The sequence below is a fragment of the Phascolarctos cinereus genome, unplaced genomic scaffold (assembly GCF_003287225.1).
Source record: "Phascolarctos cinereus isolate Bilbo 61053 unplaced genomic scaffold, phaCin_HiC Scaffold_5;HRSCAF=322, whole genome shotgun sequence".
Lineage (NCBI taxonomy): Eukaryota > Metazoa > Chordata > Mammalia > Diprotodontia > Phascolarctidae > Phascolarctos > Phascolarctos cinereus.
Window position 1 is genome coordinate 76,706,463 of NW_027555958.1, and position 20,158 is coordinate 76,726,620.

Consider the following 20,158-nt stretch of genomic DNA (forward strand, 5'->3'; position numbering starts at 1 on the left):
TTCATAAATTGTTCATCTCTCCATAAGTCTGATAGATAACATGTTCCATGTTCTTATTTTCTTGTAATATCTCCTTTTATATCTAGGTCATGTGTCCATTTTGACCTTATTTTGGTAAATGGTGTAAAATATTGGTCTATATTCAACTTCTGCATGACTGCTTTTCAGCTTTCCCAACAATTTTTACCAAATAATTCTTGTCTTGAAAACTTAAGTCTTTAAACTTATTAAACACTAAGTTTACTGTATTCATTTGCTGCAGTAACTTTTATGTCTACTCTGTTCCATTGGTCTGTCTTTCTATTTCTTAGCCAGTACCAGATAGTCTTGATAATTACTGTCTTACAGTGTAGTTTTAAGATTTGGTACTGTTAAACCACCTTCTTTTGTATCTTTTTTCCATTAGTACCTTTAATATTCTTTACCATTAGTTCTTTCAAATGAATTTTGTAATTTTTTCTAGCACAGAAAAATAATTTTTTGGTAATTTAATTGGGATGGCATTGAATATATGCATTTTGATAAAGTAGTCATTTTTATTGGCCCTGCCTACTCATGAACAATTAATATGTTTCTCTGTTTATTTAAATTAATTTTATTTGTATACCAAGTTTTTTTATGATTTTGTTCATACAGTTGCAGTGGTTATTTTTCTTAAAAGTATTTTTTTCCTTTTTACAATTCTGTTTTCCTTTAAAAAGTGTCATTTTTCAATTTATACTGACAGAATTTGTGTCAGGAAGATCATTAGATGGTTAGGAGAAAATCCCAAAACATTGATCTGTGTGCTAATTAATCAAATAAGTTTCAGTTCAGGGGAAAGTATAAAAATGAGTTGCTGTTACATATTTAATCCTGGCTGAAAATATTAAGTTTTTAGGGAAATATTGCTCATATGTCTATGAAGACAAAGATAAAAGATGTAGGGAAGAAGTTGCTTTTTCTTGGTATGTATGCATTATTTCCTGTTTCCTAATTTATTAATTTTCAGGTTTGTATGAAGAGCTCTGGGTAACTAGATGGCTCAGTAGGTAGAGGACTGGGCCTGAAGTCAGGAATACTCATCTTTCGGAGTTCAAGTCTGGCCTCAGACACTTACTAGCTGTATGAGCCTAGGCAAGTCACTTAACCCTGTGGTTCCTTATCTGTAATATGAGCTGGAGAAGGAAATGTTAGGCATAAAAAAATCTTCTAAATGGTTAGACTAAATTCTTTTGTGTAATTTTTAATCTGTAAGCTTTGTTTTATTTTTTTGTTTGTTTACATTGCAGTCCTTGGAAAAGATTTCTCTGGAATCAGTGGGATTGCTTCGTGAAAAAGACAATCTTCAAGGTACTTAATAATATGTGTTACATTATACTTTTGGCATTTGTCCTTTTCAGTTAGTGTACTTGCTAAAAAAGTACGTCTACTTGCTAACATTGTAGTCATTCTCCAACTGTGTTGAGTTTCCATATTACTCACATTTGGAAATGGACAAAGCTAAAGCTGGGTCTGGTCTGGACTGATGTAGTTTTTATGACTTGAAAGCTTTTTTTGAGAGGAAAGAAAAAACAAATATAGAAAGACAGAAATATAATTCTAACTGTTTTGGTGTTTTAAGTTGTCCTAAAATCCTTTCAGCTGTATTAGCATCAGTTTTCTTTAGAGATCATCTGAGCTGCTCTTCTTGATTTAGAGAACTGATACCACCTTTCCTGGTAGTATTTAAATATATTCTACATTTAATATTTTCTTTTTCAGGACCTCTGTGGCCTAAAGAACTGGATAGCATGCTTCTGAGAAATGATGATGGAGTTGAATTGGCTTTGTCATATGCTAAAATGTGGTCAAAATATACCAAAGATATAGTTACATGGGTTGAAAAAAAAATTAGTCTGGGTAAGTAACTCTGAAGCATTTTAATTAGCTTTGTTATTGTAAAATTACACTATTCATGAATTGTCTGACAGAATCATCACTAAAGTGATTTACATATTAGTTGAAATTTCATTGAAGAAAGTAAAAATAATTATGTTTCATATTGTTGAAATAATGAAATGGTCTTAATATGTCCTTGGGTAACTAGGTGCTGCAGTAGATGGAGCACTGGGCTTGGAATCAGGAATACTTATCTTAATGAGTTCAAATCTAGCCTCAGATACTTAACTGTATGCCCCTGGGCAAGTCACTTAACTCTGCCTTAGTTTCCTCATCTGTAAAATGAGCTGGAGAAGGAAATGGCAAACTACTCCAGTATCTTTGCCAAGAAAACCCCAGTGGTGTCAGACATGTGGAGTCAGACATGACTGAACAGTAACATACATTTTATTGATTGGTTTACTTTATCTGGTGGCATGATTGCACTCCTGCTTTTTTTTTTTGATTCACCTGATTCCAGTAGCTTTTTTCTAGCCTTCATTTTTGTTCTGTATGTGTCTCTTTGTTTTTTAAATGTATTTCTTATAAGCAACAGATTGAGAGGTTTTGTTTTCTTATCTATTCTGTCATTCTTTTTCATTTTATTATGTTGCTTAACATATTCACATTTAAAGTTCTGAGAATTTAGGAAAATTATATTTTCCTCCATTTGTTTCAAATACTGTTTTATGTTTCCAAATTTGGATTTTTCCCTCTCTTTCTCTGTAAACACAATACTATGTCTTTTATTTATTTTAGCCTTAATCAATTTTAAGGCAACCCTGTTCCTGCTGGCTTTCTTTCCATTATCCTTAAACCTCTCTCCCTCTACATCATTTATTATCCCTTTTCCTAGTATTGGGAGTTTTGCCTAACTTATTAATTCTATTTTCTTTTTTCTAGTTATTCCTCTTTTTTTTTGCCTCTCAGTTAAGTACTCAAGTAAAATCTTCATCTCTTACCCTTTAATTTGTTTTGTTCGTTTTATTTTCTTTTTTCGTACTTTTTTCTAGAAAAGGATTTCTTTCCCTTGTTCTCTTCATTATTTATCTTCCCTTTCTGCTTATTTTAGACTTTTATTCTTTGATTCATGGGCCTTATACTTATTCCTTTGTTAGTCTCTTTTTCCCTTATAGAATTAAAGGTTTTTTTCTGAACAGTTTCTATATTATTGTCTTACAGATCTTATTTCCTGGCCCTGTTTTATTGTTATGCCTCATTTTTAGAAATACCAATTTCAGCAGGTGATAAGAATATTGCACTAGTGTAGGAATTTTCCTATGTCCTTGATTTTGCAGTTTATTATTAACCTTTGCCTCTCTTTTCATGGTCATTTTTGGCCCATTTCACTTGAACTTTCTTCTTTGGTTCCTTGCCCTCCCACTGTTGTCAGTTGCTTCTAGGAACTCTGATTCCCCTTCTCCTGAGGCAGAATGAGTGATTTCTTTAAGTACTAAACCTTTCAGGTTATACCTTTTGTAAGATCCTCATTCTCCTTTATAGAATCTGTGTTCTCAGGGAACGTGCATTACCCTCTCCCACTACTTAAGTAAGATTTCCTTCTTCAGTCCTTCACTTTGCTTCCTCGTTCATTCTCCTGCAGGCTCTCATCTTCCAGAGATAGGAGTTATTTTTCCTGTTGTTATTAACCTTTGATTTGATAACAGTACATCACTTATTCCCCATTTTTTCTTCCCTCTCCCATTTTGTGTACCCTCCAATTCTGTAATTTAGTCCCATAAACCTCTCCCTCCCCCCCAAAAGCATTGATTCACCTGTAAGCAAGGTGTTATGAGATTTATTAGTCCATGATGTTTTAGCGCTTTTTTTCAGCCATTGCTTCTGTTTGATTTGTTTTTACCCTTGTCTCCTGTGTGCATTTAGAAGGAAATTTCTTAATTGTCTCTTTGTTGTTATGTTTTGTTGTTGTTTTTGGTAACTTTATCTTTTTTGTATATCTGAGGATTTTGAAAGGCAAATAATTTCTTCAGATCTGATCTTTCTCGAAATATTTTTAAAAGCCTCTTTCAATGGAGCATACGTCTTTTTTGACTAATGTCAGGCTCAGATTTTCAGGGTAGCTCCTTTGTTCTTCAGAGCACTATTCCATTCGCTTCTGTGGTTTCTGGTAGATACAGAATGGTCTCGTGTTATTTGTATGTTCTTTCTTTTGTATTTGAAGGTCTTTCTCCTGGTCACTTGCAGAATTTGTTGTTTATCAGTGGAGTTATGAAATTTAGTTACTGTGGAGTTTTTTGGGAAGAATTTATAGTATAGGTGTTCTTTTATTTTTTCTCTAGAGGTGATCTGTGGATTCTTTCAATTGGCAGTTTGTTTTCTGTGTTAAGAATTTCTGGGCACTTTTCTTATATTATTTTTTGCATTATTGTGTTCTGGTTTTTTGATTTGTTGTGTTCTTTTGAGAGACCCAGAATCCTTAAGTTGAGTCTTTGAGATTGATATTTTCTCTTATTTAGATACAATGTTTTCTTCTAATGTTACTGATTTTTGCTTTTCTTCTTCCCAGTTGTCTTCTGTGTATTTGCATTTATACTTAGTTATTGTTGCTTTTCTTTCTTTGTTTATACTTGTCATTGTACATTTATGTTTTCCTAGCCTGTCAATTATTTCTGTAGTGTAGGCCATGTATTCTGCTTGTATTATTCTTATTTCTTTTTTTAAAAATCTATTCAGAAATATCCTTCTGTGGTTTTATGTTATATTGAGAATCCATAGATCATCCGCTTCATCAAGTGGTTGATTCATTTTTCTTTGTCTTACAATATTTATTCATTGATGCCTGTTCTATTTTAGGTGATTTGAAGTTCTTAGTCTCCTTTTTTATTAATATCTTCTCATGCTCAAGATCGTAAATTGAGCTTACCTTCTAACTCTCTCCCTGTTTGAGTATGGTTTCCTAGGAACTGGATCTCAAAACTGTCTCAGTCTCTTGCCATGCTAGACAGTTCGTGGTTTATTGGTTTCAGTCTCTGCTTCAAATAACTTTAGGAGGAATGCTGGGCTTTTTACTCAGGCTTAGTGGAATGCCTCACAGCACATACATGTAACCTACCCCAGTTCCTAGTTTTCTGATTGAGGTCTGTCACTGTACAGCTCTCCTGGCTAAGCAATCTTTTCCGTTTTGGTTTTCTGTGGCATTGGTAGGAAAGTGAGTGTAGTTGAGCTCTGTTGCTAACCCATGGATTAGCTTTCATGGCTCTACTTTTAGAGCTGGGGGATGGTGGGGGAAAGGAGTGCTGAGTGAGCACTTTAAGAGCTAGAGATTAGCCTTCTTTGCTGTTAGTTCACTTATTTGTTACCTTGTTTGGACCCTGGCATCCTAGACTTGGAGATGGCTGAAATAACTTTATCTCTTGAGCATATTTCCTATTTTGTAGATGTTCGAGAGTTGTAAAGATCAAAGAAAATATCTAGTCTTTCATCTTGTTGGTCGTGTGATCCATTTAATTTTTTATTATGAAATAGAAATATCTATGGTTTTTGTTTTAAAGATGACAATTAATTAGAACTTTTCCCTTCCAGAGTTGGAATGTGCTAGAAACATTGCAAAGATGGCAGAGACAACTAAAAGCATTATTGGATTCCAGGTAATTACCTTATGAGCTTCTGAGGTTTGAAAACAAGTTGGTAACTGAAGAGTTTTGTTAATTACCTATCCTTAATTGAATGAAATATTTAATTGTGAAGCATAAAATCTAAAATGCAAATCAGAAAAGACAGTAATAGTTGTTAGCTTTTAAAATACAAACAAGCATAACCTAAGTGAAGAAAATGCATACTGTGCTGGCCTGTCCTGCTAGGAGTAGTACATGAAACTTCTAATCTTATAAAATTGTTGAAGTAGGGAATTTATATCATTAACTCAAAATTAAGATTTTAGGCAGGAGGTGTCTAGCTGGGTGAGTAGAGTGCTGGAGGACACCCTTCCGTGTTATGTTGAGTCATTTGGAAAGAATAAGTGTGTCTTCTGACAGGTTCCTTTTAAAGTAGGAAAAGTAGGAGCTAACTTCATTGGTCAAAGACAGTAGTGTTTTAGTGTACATTCTTTTTAAAATGGGATACTCTTTTCTCTGCCAAGACAAATTTTAATCCTTAGCTTTAGAATTAGTTTTTTGCAAGGATCATTGTCATAATCATTATTAACCCTGATTTCAGTCATTAGAAAGTATACTCTGAATGAAGCTTAAATAAGTTGTCTTTACAACATGGAATTCAGTTTGTTGCTGGCTAGAGGTATGGGCCCAGTGTTTCTCATGGCACTTCTTTGGCTCACAGAGCTCCTTCTTCATGACCTAGCCACATTTCTACTTTGGAACTGACTTTCCTATTTTAAATCTTAGGAGTTTATGCCATTCCGAGCTTTATTCTTAAATGCTTTTGATAATGATATTGAGAGCAGTCAGCTTTCACAACAAACAGCAGCAGCTCTTCAAGCCAACAAATTTGTTCAGGTAAAAAGTTAAATGCGTTTGTAATTTCTATTGCTTTTAAATTAAAAAATAACTTACTTGTAAATGTTCACTTGTAAAAAAAAAACCTAGCAATTTTTATTTTTGATAGCCTCTCCTTGGGAGAAAAAGTGAATTGGATAAACAGAGGAAAGCAATTAAAGAGCTCTGGCAACGAGAACAGAAGAAAATGGTTTGTATCGCAATGAAATATGATAGTAACCATTCCTTCTTTCTTACTGCTGTTCTTCCCTTGCCTCACATTTGCAAATGCCTGCCAAGTATTTAAGTATTTTTCCATATGCAATACTTTTCAGTGCTTTCTCGTAGCTATGGTACCTGATGTGCAGAAAGAATGTATAATGCAGTGCTTCAATGTCTTTTTTTCCCCACATAGCAAGAGACAGAGGCAGCTCTCAAAAAGGCAAGACTCTTCTGTATACAACAGCAGACTGAATATGAAAAAGCCAAGTCTTCCACAGAGCGTGCTGAAGAGGAGCATCAGAGCTCAAGTGGAGGTGTTGGGAGAGAAGCTAGCAAGCAGTTAGAGAAAAAGCGGAGGCTGGAAGAAGAGGCACTGCAAAAAGTGAGTCCTCCTTCTGGTCATTGGAAGTTGGAGCATTGGCAACAAACAAATTCATGATTTCATTTTACTGTATTTTGCCAGAAGCAGAACAGCTAGAAACGGTGGAGTATATATGTGAAATAAAATAAGTCCAGTTCACGTAGTTTACCTGTTGGGCAGTTTATATATGCTATTGTTCAACTCTTAAGATGATGACAGTTGAGGTCAAGAATGGTCACTTTGCATTTTTTTTAACAAATATTCTGTAATTAGAACTATCGAGGCCATATTAAGACATTTCAAATGCTATTGCTTATTATTAACTTTGTTATTCTTTAATATTCTGACTCCCTGCAGGTTGAAGAAGCAAATGAACACTACAAAGTTGTTATGATAGATATGGAAGAAAGGCAAAATGATTTAGACCATACTAAAAGTGAAATTTTAACACAGCTACGTGAACTTGTTTTCCAGTGTGATCTAACTCTTAAAGCTGTAAGTAATTTAAGGAAACAGAAGACTTGAATGTTGAATATGTTTTTGAACCTGTGTGGAAGGAGGGAGGAAAAAGCTATCAGAATTTTTATAACTAAAGAAATCTTTTGAAGACTAACAGGAAATTTTATCTGTGGTACCCTTTATGTTTAGTTTTTGAGCCGGCAGATTATCTGTAGAATTGTAAAATATACTTGCCATCTTTATATAATTAGTGATGAATGTTGAGTTTCCTCTTCCTTTTATAAAATATGAAATGCACTATGCACATGTAAGTTATTGTCATCATTTATGTCTCAACTGTATTGTGAAGTTTTTCCATTGAAGGTAATTATTTCTCTGGTTTGGATAGAAATACTAGGTTGCTTGTGTTTCTTAGAATTCAGTCTGTCTTAGATTGGGATATATAATTTATTTGACTACCTAACCAGCCCTTTAACAACACTACAGACCTATTAGTTGCTGTTCTTGAACACTGTTAAACCATTTACAAAATGGAGCAGAAGATAATTTGGGAACAGAGAATAATGTTCTTGATTGTTTTCATTTTTTCAATTGTTTCCAGCCAAGAATTCCATGTTTAATTTATCTCAGATTGAGAATTGAGAAGGAGTTGGAGTCTTAACAGTGTTGAGGTTTCCTTTTTATCTGCTTATTACTATTTCTTTTTTGATTTGATTGCCTTGAAATAGTTTGACATGTAAAAAAAAAAGACCTAAGTTTATGTAAGTTGTTTTGGTTCATAGAAAAGTATAAGGCTAGCTACTTGTCTTCAAGAAGCTTAAAATCTATTTAGTGATCCAGGAGCAACAAACATGAAATGATTAGCAAGTAATAAACCGCAGCATGAAATAAAATACCCAGTGGTATGGTACAAGTTATTGACATAGGAGATTGGAGATGAGAAACAGTGCTTGTGACCAAAGGAAGATAATTTTGGAAGGTGAATATAGAGTTCTTGGTACTCTGCCCTTTACCTTAGAGGGTGAGTAGGATTTGGACAAGAGGAGAGAAAAGCAGTTTTAGAAATTTAGTATGACGAGAGTATACACAATGGACATCAGTGGTAGGAGCAGTATCTGTTTTATCTTGACTATGTTGGTTTCCTTTTTTTTTTAAATTTTATTAATTTATTTTGATTTATGAATAATCACTTCCATATGCTTTTAAGTTTAAAATTTTTCTCCCCCTTCCTCCCCACCACCCTCCCCAAGACAGCGCACAATCTGATATAGGCTATACATTTACATTCCTATTAAACATGTTTTCACATTAGTGGTGTTATAAGTAAAAATTAAAACCAATAGGAGGAACCATCAGAAAGAGGAAACAAAACTCAACAGAAGAGAAAAAAAATAGCAATTCAACTTCCATAGTTCTTTCTTTGGGTGTGGATAGCATTTTCCATCACGAGGCCTGTAGAGATGTCTTAGATCCTTGTATTGCTGGGAAGGGTTAAGTTGATCAATATTACTCATTGCACAACGGGGCTGTTATGTTCTCTTGCTCATCATTCTGATGCTCATTTCACTCAGCATCAGACCATACAAGTCTTTCCAGGTTTATCTGAAGTCAGCCTGTTCATCATTTCTTATAGCACAATAGTATTCCATTACATTCATATACCACAACTTGCTCAGCCATTCCCCAATTGATGGGCATCCTCTCAATTTCCAATTCTTTGGCACCACAAAAAGAGCTGCTATGAATATTTTTGTACATATGGGTCCTTTTCCCATTTGTATGATCTCTTTGGGATATAGCCCTAGAAGTGCTATTACTATTGCTGGGTCAAAAGGTATGCACATTTTTATCGCCCTTTGGGCATACTTCCAAATTGTTCTCCAAAATGGTTGGATCATTTCACAACTCCACCATATGTTGGTTTCCTTTGAAGGGAGTTGAGCAGGTCCTTCTTGGCATCACCATTGATTGGCTTCTCTGCCATCTAAGGCATAAAAGGCCTAGGCAGAGTTAGTATCTAAGGCTTTGGTGGAATTCCAGCTGCTGCATACTCATTGACCACCTTTGTGACCTACTGTGGCCAAATATGCTGAATGCTGAGGTGGAATAGAATAGTGTTTATCTGAGTAGGTAGCTTTTTTAACTTTAAGAATTGTAGGGGTTTTTTTGTTTTTTAATTCTAATTCAAGTTGTATTCATTGCATTCTAACTACTGTTAGAATCATTGAACTGATCATGTCACCTCCATGCTCAGTAAATTCCGGTGGCCTCTCCTATTACCTCCAGGAACAATATAAATCATTTTGTGCCTTGTCCTGCCCTTCTTCCTGGGCTCTGATCTCAAGAAATAAACAATTTAAGTATTGTAGAGCCACAGTCAGGATAACATAAGATAACACAAGATCTACATTAAAGGATTGGAGGGTTTGGAATAAGATATTCCAGAGGGCAAAGGATCTAGGATTGCAATCAAGAATTACTTGCCCAGCAAAACTGAGTATAATCCTTCAGGGGAAAAAATGGTTGTTTAATGAGATTAGAGGACTTTCAAACATTCTTGATGAAAAGACCAGAGCTGAACAGAAAATTTGCCTTTCAAATGTAAGACTAAGGTTAAACTGTTTACATTCCTACATGAGAAGATGAGATTTGTAACTCATAAGACCTTTCTCATTATTAGGGTAGTTAGAAAAGAGTATGTATAGACAGAGGGCATAGTTGTGAATTGAATATGAAGGGATGATATCTAAAAAATAAAATTAAGGGGTGAGAGAGGAGTGTACTGGGAGAAAGAGAAAGGAAGAGGTAGAATGGGGTAAGTTATCTGACATAAAAAAAAGCAAGAAAAAGCTTTTACAGTGGAGGGGATAGAAAGGGGAGGTGAAAGGGAGTGAATGAACTTTACACTCATCAGAACTGGGTCAAAGAAGAAATAACATACCTACTCAATTGGGCATAGAAATCTGTCTTACCTTACAGGAAAGTAAGAGGGGAAAGGGATAAGAGAAGGGTGGGGGGGGTAATAGAGGGGAGGGCAAGTAGGGATGAGTCAGAAGCAAAGCACTTTTGAGGAGGAACAGGGTGAAAGGAGAGAGAGAATAGAATAAATGGGGGAGGGGACAGGATGGAGGGAAATCCAGTTAGCAAGTAGTAACTGAAAAAAATTGTGAAGCAAGTTTCTCTGATAAAAGCCTCATTTCTCAAATATATAGAGAAATGAGTCAAATGTATAAAAATAAGAGCCATTCCCCAATTGATAAACGATCAAATGTTATGATCAGTTTTCAGATGAAGTAATCAAAGCTATCTATAGCCATATGAAAAAATACTCTAACTCAGTATTGATTGGAGAAATGCAAATTAAAACAAATGTGAGGTACTACCTGCTACCTATTAGATTGGCTAATAGAATAGAAAAAGGAAAATGATATGTTGGAGGGGATGTGGGGAAAATGAGATATTAATACACTGTTGGTGGAGTTGTGAACTGATTCAACCATTCTGTAGAGCAATTTGGAACTATGTCCAAAGGACTGTTAAAACCAGGCATACCCTTTGACCTAGCAATGCTATTGTTACTACTACTACTCGGTCTGTATCTCAAAAGAGATAAAAAACTAAAAAATAGAAGTACCTATATGTACAAAATTATTTATAGCAGCTCATTTCTGAGGTCTGAGAATTGTCACTGGAGGGGATGGCCATCAGTTGGGGAATGACTGAACAAAATGTGGCATGTGATTGTGATGGAAAACTATTGTACTGTAAGAAATGATGAGCAAGATGCTCTCAGAAAAACCTGGAAAGACTTGCATGGGCTGATGCAAAGTGAAATGTACTGTGTACAAATTAAAAGCAATATTGTAAGATATTGCTGTGAATGACTTGGCTATTCTCAGCACTACAATGATCCAAGACAACTCTGAAGCACTTAGGATGAAAAATGCTATCCATCCCCAGAGAAAGAACTGACAGTGTCTGAATATAGATTGAAGCATAGTTTGTTTGTTTTAACTTTATTTTTCTTGAGGTTTGGGTTTGGGTTTTTTTTTTTTGGTATATGTTTTCTTTCATAACATGACTATTATGGATATGTTTTGCATGACTACACATGTATAACCTATATTGAACTGCTTGCCTTCTCAGTGAGGGTGGTGGGATGGAGAGGGAGGGAAAGAATTTGAACTCAAAGTTTTAAAAAAACAGTGTTAAAAATTGTTTTTACGTGTAACTGGGGAAAAATAAAAAAAAAATACTAGAAAAAAATGGCCCTTTGCTTTTGTTAGAATTGGAGTGATTAAAAGAGCTTTGCGGTTTCTCACATAATCCAATAGATAATGCATAAATGAACAAAACAGTGAGTGAAAGACCTTCTAGATTGACTCTGTGGCATTACAAATATATGTTCATGTTGTAAGCATGAGTTATTTTCAGAATTTATGTTTACATAATGAGTAAAGTCAGTCTTTTAAAAAATGTATTGGTATAGATGAGTAAAAATTTTAGCTGTGAATTTTCCTTTGTTGCGCAAATCTGCACAGTAAGTGTGTGTGCTGTACCTTCTTCTTTGCTAAAAATTCTTCACCTTCTACTTCCATCTTTTAAAATCTAAAATGCAAATCAGAAAAGACAGCAATAATTGTTAGCTTTTAAAATACAAACAAGCATAACCTAAGTGAAGAAAATGCATACTATGCTGGCCTGTCCTGCTAGGAGTAGTACGTGAAATTTCTAATGTTATAAAATTGTTGAAGTAGAGAATTTATGTCATTAACTCAAAGGTAAGATTTTAGGCAGGAGGTGTCTAGCTGGGTGCGTAGAGTGCTGGGGGACACCTCTCCATGTTGAGTCATTTGGGGAGAATTAGGGTGTCTTCTGACAGGTTCCTTTTAAAGTAGGAAAAAGCTTGCCCCCTTCTCCACCCTACCCCCCTTATTAAAAGTTTCTTTTAAAGTAAATTTTGCAGGGAGTCATCAACTCTGTATATCAGATGTCTATATGAATAAATCCTAGCAAGTTTTAGTGAGCTCTAAGAGGTGAGAGTTTAGATGTTGTAAATACTATCATGCGATGTTACTTTTAACTAAATGCATTTAAAGACCTGTTTGTTAAAAGTTTCTGATTATTCTTATGCTTTATCTTTATTTGACAAATAGGCAGTGGTAAACCTCTTCCAGATGCAACATGAGCAGGTTGTGTCTCTTCCAGTTAACTACCAGTCTCTCTCTGAGAATGCCAAGTTATGTGACCCCGGGCGAAAGTTTGCAGAATTTGTGAAGGCAAAAACTTCACCCAAGGATGATGTTCACATTAAATCTAGTTCTTTTGAAAATTCCAAAAGTGATGGGTAAGAATTAATGTGTTACTGAAATTTAGTGAAGGGAGTTCATTTATTGCCAAATTCAAGTCTAATTTGAGTAGATTTATTCCCTCTGACAAGAGCTTCATAATTTTATTGATCTTTTTTGTCTCTCCTTTTTGAAAGTAATACATGTGTTGAAAGTGATAGATTATGTGTTGATGGGGATTTATTTCCCTCAATTCAGATAAAAATAAAGACTGCTATTTTAAGCTGATTTTGTTTAATTCAAAAACATTTCTAGACATTCACTTTTGAATTTCTGGAAAATTTAATAGAATAATTTGGATATAGTTTAGCTCATTGTACTTGTTAACTATTAAATTAGTCCATACGTGTTTAACCAGTCGTAATTGTATATACTTTAAAATTTTTATATGGTACTTCTCTTGATTCAGTAAATACTCTTTGAGTACTTTCTGCTTTACCTAGAGTACTGTGCTATCTAGATATTTTGGGATATTCATAGTTAAGATAAGACATGCCTCCTGCCCTAATGAGTTGAATAAGCTAGTAAGACATATGACTGTGGTACACACTGTTACATAGAAAGTACATTAAGGAATTGCAGCAACATGTGTGTCGGGTCTAAGAAGGGTTTAGGGAGTTTTCATCAAGAAGGTGGCATTGAAGGTGAACCCTTAAGGATGGGATTAGTACTGTTCAATAGGGGAAGAGGAGGAGGAAGGCCATTCCAGGAGAAGTCAGAGACTGCTTAGGAACAGAGGGAAGAGGACAGAAAGTGGTTTAGATTGACTGGATTGTAGACAGTGTAGAGGGAAAGGAGTAATATGAGATAAATTAAAAGATGTAGTGGTATCAGATTGTAATGGTGTTGAAATATTTTTGGATTTCTGTAGCACTTAAGCCATATTGTATTCTTAAAGTGAGTTCACATTCGAAGTCATTCTCTGAAATTCAACAATATAAATACTGCATTATGAAACTAATGTGCTTTTGAAATATTGAGTATAAAATAAATAATAGATTTTCCCTCTTATTGATAGGCTGTGTTTGTTGTTGAATTTTTTTCCCTTAGATTTTTAAGTAAGGGGTCAACAAATAATCAACATGAGTCACGTGGAAATGTATCTCAGAATTCCGGAGACTGTACATTTCATTTATTAGAAGATATTGGCAATCCTATTTACCATTCCAAAAAAATTGGAGATAAGAGGTCCTGTAGCAGCCTAGATATCCCAGGTAATTTTTTATATTTTAAGGTGCACTGACTTATATCAAGTGAAGTTATTTTTTATTTAATTTTAGTCATGTCCCTGAAAATGTATAAATCAGATAAAAGGAGTGATCATGAGTTTTGCAAATGTTTACCAGTATACATAAAAGTGAGAGGCAACATGGCTGGTCTTGAAATCAGAAATATCCTCCCTCCGATATATTCTTGCTGTGTGACCTTGGGAAAGTCACACCGCTTCTCAGTGCTCTAGGCAATCCCTCAGACTATCAGTTGTAGAGAAGGTGCCAACCTGCATTGGTACTGGGGGTTTCCTCCTCTTGGCATTCCCTCTACCAATGAAATCATAGGTCCTAGTCCTTAACCCTTTATGTAATAAAAGTATTAATGCCTTAAATAAAATATTTTTACATTTAAAGCTGATTGTGCTTTAAATAATTTTAATTTGCTTGAAACATTAGGAAGTAACTACATTTAAATATGGCATTTGCAGACTGATATATTTTCATTAAACTTTTGCTTTATGTTTTAGCCTCTAGCTAAGTCATAGCTTTATTTTGTAGAAATCTTCAAGTATCTTATTTTTTAAAGCTGTCAGAGGGCGACCACCTCCTGTCAGATCATGGTCAGTTGGTCATCAAGGTGGTGGAATGTGCAGTGATTCAGAGAGTGCTGGAGGAAGCAGTGAATCAAGGTCCATGGATTCTCCTTCTGCTAGTCCAGGTACATAAACATTTGTTTTTAACTCTGGTAATGTTGTTGGAGAGTTATAAATACCGATAAAATTTAAAAGATTTTAAAATGATTTTTATTGAGTTCTGTTGATATTTTTTATCCCAAACCATAGCTTTAGTCCCGTGCTCTTATTCCTTTGTCTGAAATGTTCCTAAAATATCCTTTCTACCTTTTCTCTGATGTCACAGTTTGTATATGTACGACTTTTCTAAGGAGCTCCCAGATGGAAATCTGTACCCAGGAGAACTGAGGTGACGTCTGGTCCACATTGGTGTTCTTCCACTTTTCCCCTGCCGTTCCTTCCTTCCTTCCTGAGCCATCCCTGTCCTTTTAGATTGGTTTTTGTGTTTGCCTCTGTCAGTTATCATTGGGTCTTTCCCTTTCCCTTTTTAGCCACTCTAAACTCTGGAGGAATGCTAGACTGTGAGTCCTCTTCCAGTCAGGAAGTGCTGAAAGCACAGCTTATGTTCTCTGAGCAAATACTTTTATAATTGAACTTCATAAGACATACATGAAAAATTTCCAGGAGGTAATTTACCTTCTACATGCTTCTGATAAAGCTGCTTCAGCCTCTTTTAGTAAGGAACCTCAGTGCTTTTCACATTTCCATGATATACCCAATGAAGTAAAAAAGGAGTTAGAATTGCATCCAAGCATAACCTACCCCACAAAAAATGTAACTTACCCAACAGGGAAATAGGATAAGAAAGGGATAAGAGAATGGAGGGTAGGAAAGATAAAATGGAGAACTGATTAAGAGCAGGCAGTGGTTAGGAGCAAAATAGACTTTAGAGGAGGGATGGGCAAAAGAGAAGAAAATGGAATGGAGGGAAATATACAGGAATCATAGCTGTTGATGTGAATGGGATGAGCTCACCCGTGAAACAGAAGCAGATAGCAGAATGGATTAGAAACAAGAATCTAACAATATGTTGTTTAGAAGAGACACACTTGAAACAGAAAGGCTCATGGAAAATTAAAATAATGAGCAGGGGCAGCCGATTCTAATATGAACTAAAAAGGCAGTGGGTAGTAATCAGACAATACAAAAGTAAAAATAAACCTAATTAAAAGAGATAGTCAGGGAAAGGACATTATGCTAAAAGGTACCTTAGAGAATGAAATAATGTCAAAATTTTTTACAGCAAGTTTCTCTGATAAAGACCTCATTTCTTAAATATTTACTGAGTATAGAACAGAGTCAAAATTTTGGAAATAAGAGCCATTCTAGTTGATAAATATTAAAAAGATGTGACTAGGCAGTTTTCAGAAGAAATCAAAGCTATCTATGGTAATATGAAAAAATGTTCCAAATCTCTATTGATTTTTCTAGAAAAGAGAAATTAAAATAATTCTGACATACCACCTCATACCTATCAGAAATGACAAATGCTGGAGAGGTAAACTATTGGTGAAGTAGTGAATTGGTCCAAGCTTTCTGGAGAATAATTTGGCAAGAGGCTCAGAGGACTATAAACCTGTACATACCCTTTGACCCAGCAATACCACTACTATATCTATAACCCAATCAGATCAAAGAAAAAGAAAATGGACCTGTATGTACAAAAGTATCTATAGCGGCTCTTTTTGTGGTGGTAAAGAATTGGAAATCCAACAGATGCTCTTCAATTAGGGAACAACTGAAAAAGTTGTGGCGTATGATTGTGATGGAGTACTATTTTGCTGTGAGAACATGACAAGACCTATATGAAATGATGCAAAATGCATTGAAAAGAACTGAGAGGACATTGTGCATAATAACAGCATTGTCGTAATGATGATCAAGTGTGAAAGACTTGGCTACTCTGATCAATACAATGATCCAAGACAATTCCAAAGGATTCATGATGAAAACATGCTATCTGCCTCTAGAGAGAGAACTGATAAACTGAATGCAAATTAAAGTATCATTTATTCATTTTATTTTTCTTGCTTTTTAAAAAAATGTAACTCATATGGAAATGTATTTTGTACAATTTCACATATATTTTTGATATATCGCTTGCCTTCTCAGTGGGTGGGGGAAGGGGGTAGCAGAGAGGGAGAGAATTTGGATCTCGAAATTTCAAAAGAAAAGAATGCTAAAAATAAATAATAAATTGAAAGATAGTTAAAAAAAAATAAAATTGCTACACTAGAGAAAGGATTGTTTGTCCTGGTATTAAACATCTTTGAATTTATGGTGAGGAAAAATTTATGTCTGTCTGAAAATCAAGCAGTGGGGGAAAAAAAGACAAGATAACAATGTGAGTAAATATTTTCTTCTTTTCTAGAAACTGGGTCTAATACTAGGGGTACCTTAGAGAGGTGAACCCAGGGGAGTATTAACTTCACCTTTGCTATCAGTAGACCTTAGGGAAAGTAAGTTGATTCTAGCTTAGACCCAGAAATTGCCTCCATTCTCAACCAAACTGTTGATGGATCAGTCAGGCTGGACTTCCTGGGGCCAGGTCCAAAGCTCCAGCTTTGTCAAGGAAGAAGACCAGATCTCATTAAGGGGGTGGTGGAAGAGTTGCTGTGAAGCTAGTGATTAAATATTTATCAAGTTACAGATTCATGTCCATGTCATTCTGCAAGTGCCCTCCATACTCTACCTCACTCCAAACTCCTTTTCAAAATCAGACATTTTTGTATTTGAAATGGGTTTCTTAAAAACAAAACACTTCATTATTAGGGCAGCTAGATGGCATAGTGGATAAAGCTCCGGCCTTGGAGTCAGGAGGACCTCAGTTCAAATCTGGCCTCAGACACTTGACACTTACTATCTGTATGACCCTGGGCAAGTCACTTAACCCTGATTGCCTCACAAAAAAAAAGAAAAGAAAAAGAAATTTTAAAAGGGGGTGAGGCAGCTAGGTGGCACAGTGGATAGAGCACTGACCTTGAGGTCAGGAGGACCTGAGTTCAAATGTGGCCTCAGACTTGACACTTACTAGCTGTGTGACCCTGGGCAAGTCACTTAACCCCAATTGCCTAAAAAAAATCACCTCATTATTTAATTATAATAATTATGATTTATATACTACTTTAAGATTTACAAAAGTACTTTATATCATTTATCTCAGTTGTTCCTCACAACCAGCCATGGGATATAGGTAGATGCTATTATTATCCACATCTTACAGATAAAGGAAACCAAGAAAGTTTACATGATTTGTTCAAAGTAACACAACCAGTAAGTGAGGTGGTATTGCAACTCAGGTCTTCCTGATTCCCATCTAACAAAGAAGTACAGTTAAGGAAAACAGACTTTTACTGAACGATGTATTCCTCTTTTTACACCTGTAGTATACTGCCTCACACCTTACAGAAGGAAGGTATATCTCATCATCTTTCTTTTGGAATGGTGAATTGACCAGAATTTCAATGTCTTTTAGTACTGAAATTGCCAGATTTCTCTGAGGTTTTCATGGCAGTCTGTTCTTCTGATATAATAGTAATTCATTGCGTTCACATACCGTGGTATGTTTGTTTAGCCAATGTTGTGATTGATGGACACTCACCTTGGTTCTAATTTAATTACAGCACTTTTTTTTTCTAACAACATAACCTACTATTTAAGAACTGTCTGTGTTAAACTCTGGAAGTGGAAGCAAATCTTTTATATTGAAACTAGTAGAATATTGTAACCCGAGAGAGAGAGAGCGAGTGTTGTGTGTATGTTGTGCTTATGTATATTTCAAAGGCTTGTTTTATCAGAGTGAGTACTATTCTCTTCACTGATGTAGATTGTAATCTTTCTAACTTAGTGTTTGTTTTCTAGAGGATTTGGGGTTTTTTCTTATTAAAATTTAATATTTTTTCCCCTAATTACATGTAAAAACCATTTTTAACATTTTGTTTTTTAAAATTTTTGAGTTCCAAATTCTGTCCCTCCCCCCATCCAGAATGCAAGCACTTTGATATAGGTTATATCTGTGCAGTCATGCAACTCAATTTCCATGTTATTCAAGTTGTTAAAGAAAACACAGAACAAAAAAACCCAAACAAATGAGAAATAAAGGAAGCAAAGAAAAAAAGTAGGCCTCAGAATGCATTCAGACTCCATCGGTTGTTTCTCGGGAGGTAGATTGCACTTTTCATCTTAAGTTCTTCAGAATTGTCTGAATCATTGTATTGCTGAGAATAGCTAAGTCATTCAGAGTTGATTATTGTGCAGTATTGCTGTTACAATATACAACATTCTCCTGCTTATGTTCATTTTACTTTGCATCAGTTCATGTAAGTCCAGGTTTTTCTGAGATCATCCTGCTTGTCATTTCTTATACCACAGTAGTATTCCATCACAATCATAACACCACAACTTGTTCAGCTATTCCCCAATTGATGGCCATCCCCTCAACTGACAATTCTTTGCCACCACTGAAAGAACTACTTTAGATGGTTTTGTACATATAGGATGTTTTCCTTTTTGTTTTTTATTTCTTTAGGATACAGACCTAGTATTGCTTGGTCAAAGATGTGCATGATTTTATTGCCCTTTGGGTATAGCTCCAAATTGCTGTACAGAATGGTTGAATCAGTATACCACTTCTCTAACAGTGCATTAGTTTCTCAATTTTCTCATATCCTCTCCAACATTTGTCATTTTCCTTTTCTGTCATGTTAGCCAATGTGATAGATGTGGAGTAGTAGCTCAGAGTTGTTTTAATTTGTGTTTCTCTATTCATTAGTGATTTAGAGCATTTTTCATATGTCTCTAGATAGCTTTGATTACTTAGTTTGAAAACTGCCTGTTCATATCTTTTGACTGTTTATCAATTGAGGAACGGCTCTTATTTATATAAATTTGACTCAGTTCTCTGTGTATTTGAGAAATGAGGTCTTTAGCAAAGAAACTTGCTGTACATTTTTTTCATAGTTATGATTACTAACTATATATTTACCTTCATCCTGTTTTCTCCCTGTTTATCCTACTGTCTCTTTCCTTTCACCTTGTATGTCTTCAAAAGTGTTTTGCTTCTGACTTTTACCTCCCCCAATCTAACCCTCCTCTTCTGTCATCCTCCCCCTTCCACCAACTCTCTTATCCACCTTCCCATTCTTCTTTCTTGTGTGGTAAGGTGTATTTCTGTACCCAGCAGAATATGTATATTATTCCCTCTTTGAACCAGTTCCAGTGAGAGTGTGGTATATTTACTTCCTCCCAACCTCTCCCATCTTCCCCTCCATGGTAAAAGCTTTTTCACACCTCTTTTATGTCAGATAATTTACCCCATCCTACCTCTCCCTTTCACCTCCCAGTGCATTCCTCTTTCCTCTCCCTTTTATTTTTTTAGATAATTATCCCATCATATTAAGTTTATACCCATGCCCTTGTCTATGTATAGTCCTTCTGACTGCCCTAATAATGAGAAAAGTTTTTAGGAGTAACAAATATCATTTTCCCATGCAGGAATGTAAACAGTTTAACCTCATTGAATCACTTAAGATTCCTTTTTCTTGTTTATCTTTTTATGTTTCTTGTGATTCTTGTA

General features: G+C 35.1%; 1 protein-coding gene across 1 annotated transcript in view; it reads left to right on the plus strand.

The window, feature by feature from the left end:
- LOC110203739 (rho GTPase-activating protein 29-like) overlaps nucleotides 1–20,158 on the plus strand; it is a 47,088-nt gene that overhangs the window by 6,622 nt on the left and 20,308 nt on the right. The window contains 10 exon segments of the mRNA XM_020980204.2: nucleotides 1,272–1,332; nucleotides 1,744–1,881; nucleotides 5,443–5,507; nucleotides 6,261–6,371; nucleotides 6,481–6,561; nucleotides 6,766–6,954; nucleotides 7,291–7,428; nucleotides 12,549–12,739; nucleotides 13,791–13,954; nucleotides 14,538–14,669. Of these exon segments, the coding sequence (XP_020835863.2) occupies nucleotides 1,272–1,332; nucleotides 1,744–1,881; nucleotides 5,443–5,507; nucleotides 6,261–6,371; nucleotides 6,481–6,561; nucleotides 6,766–6,954; nucleotides 7,291–7,428; nucleotides 12,549–12,739; nucleotides 13,791–13,954; nucleotides 14,538–14,669 (1,270 nt within the window).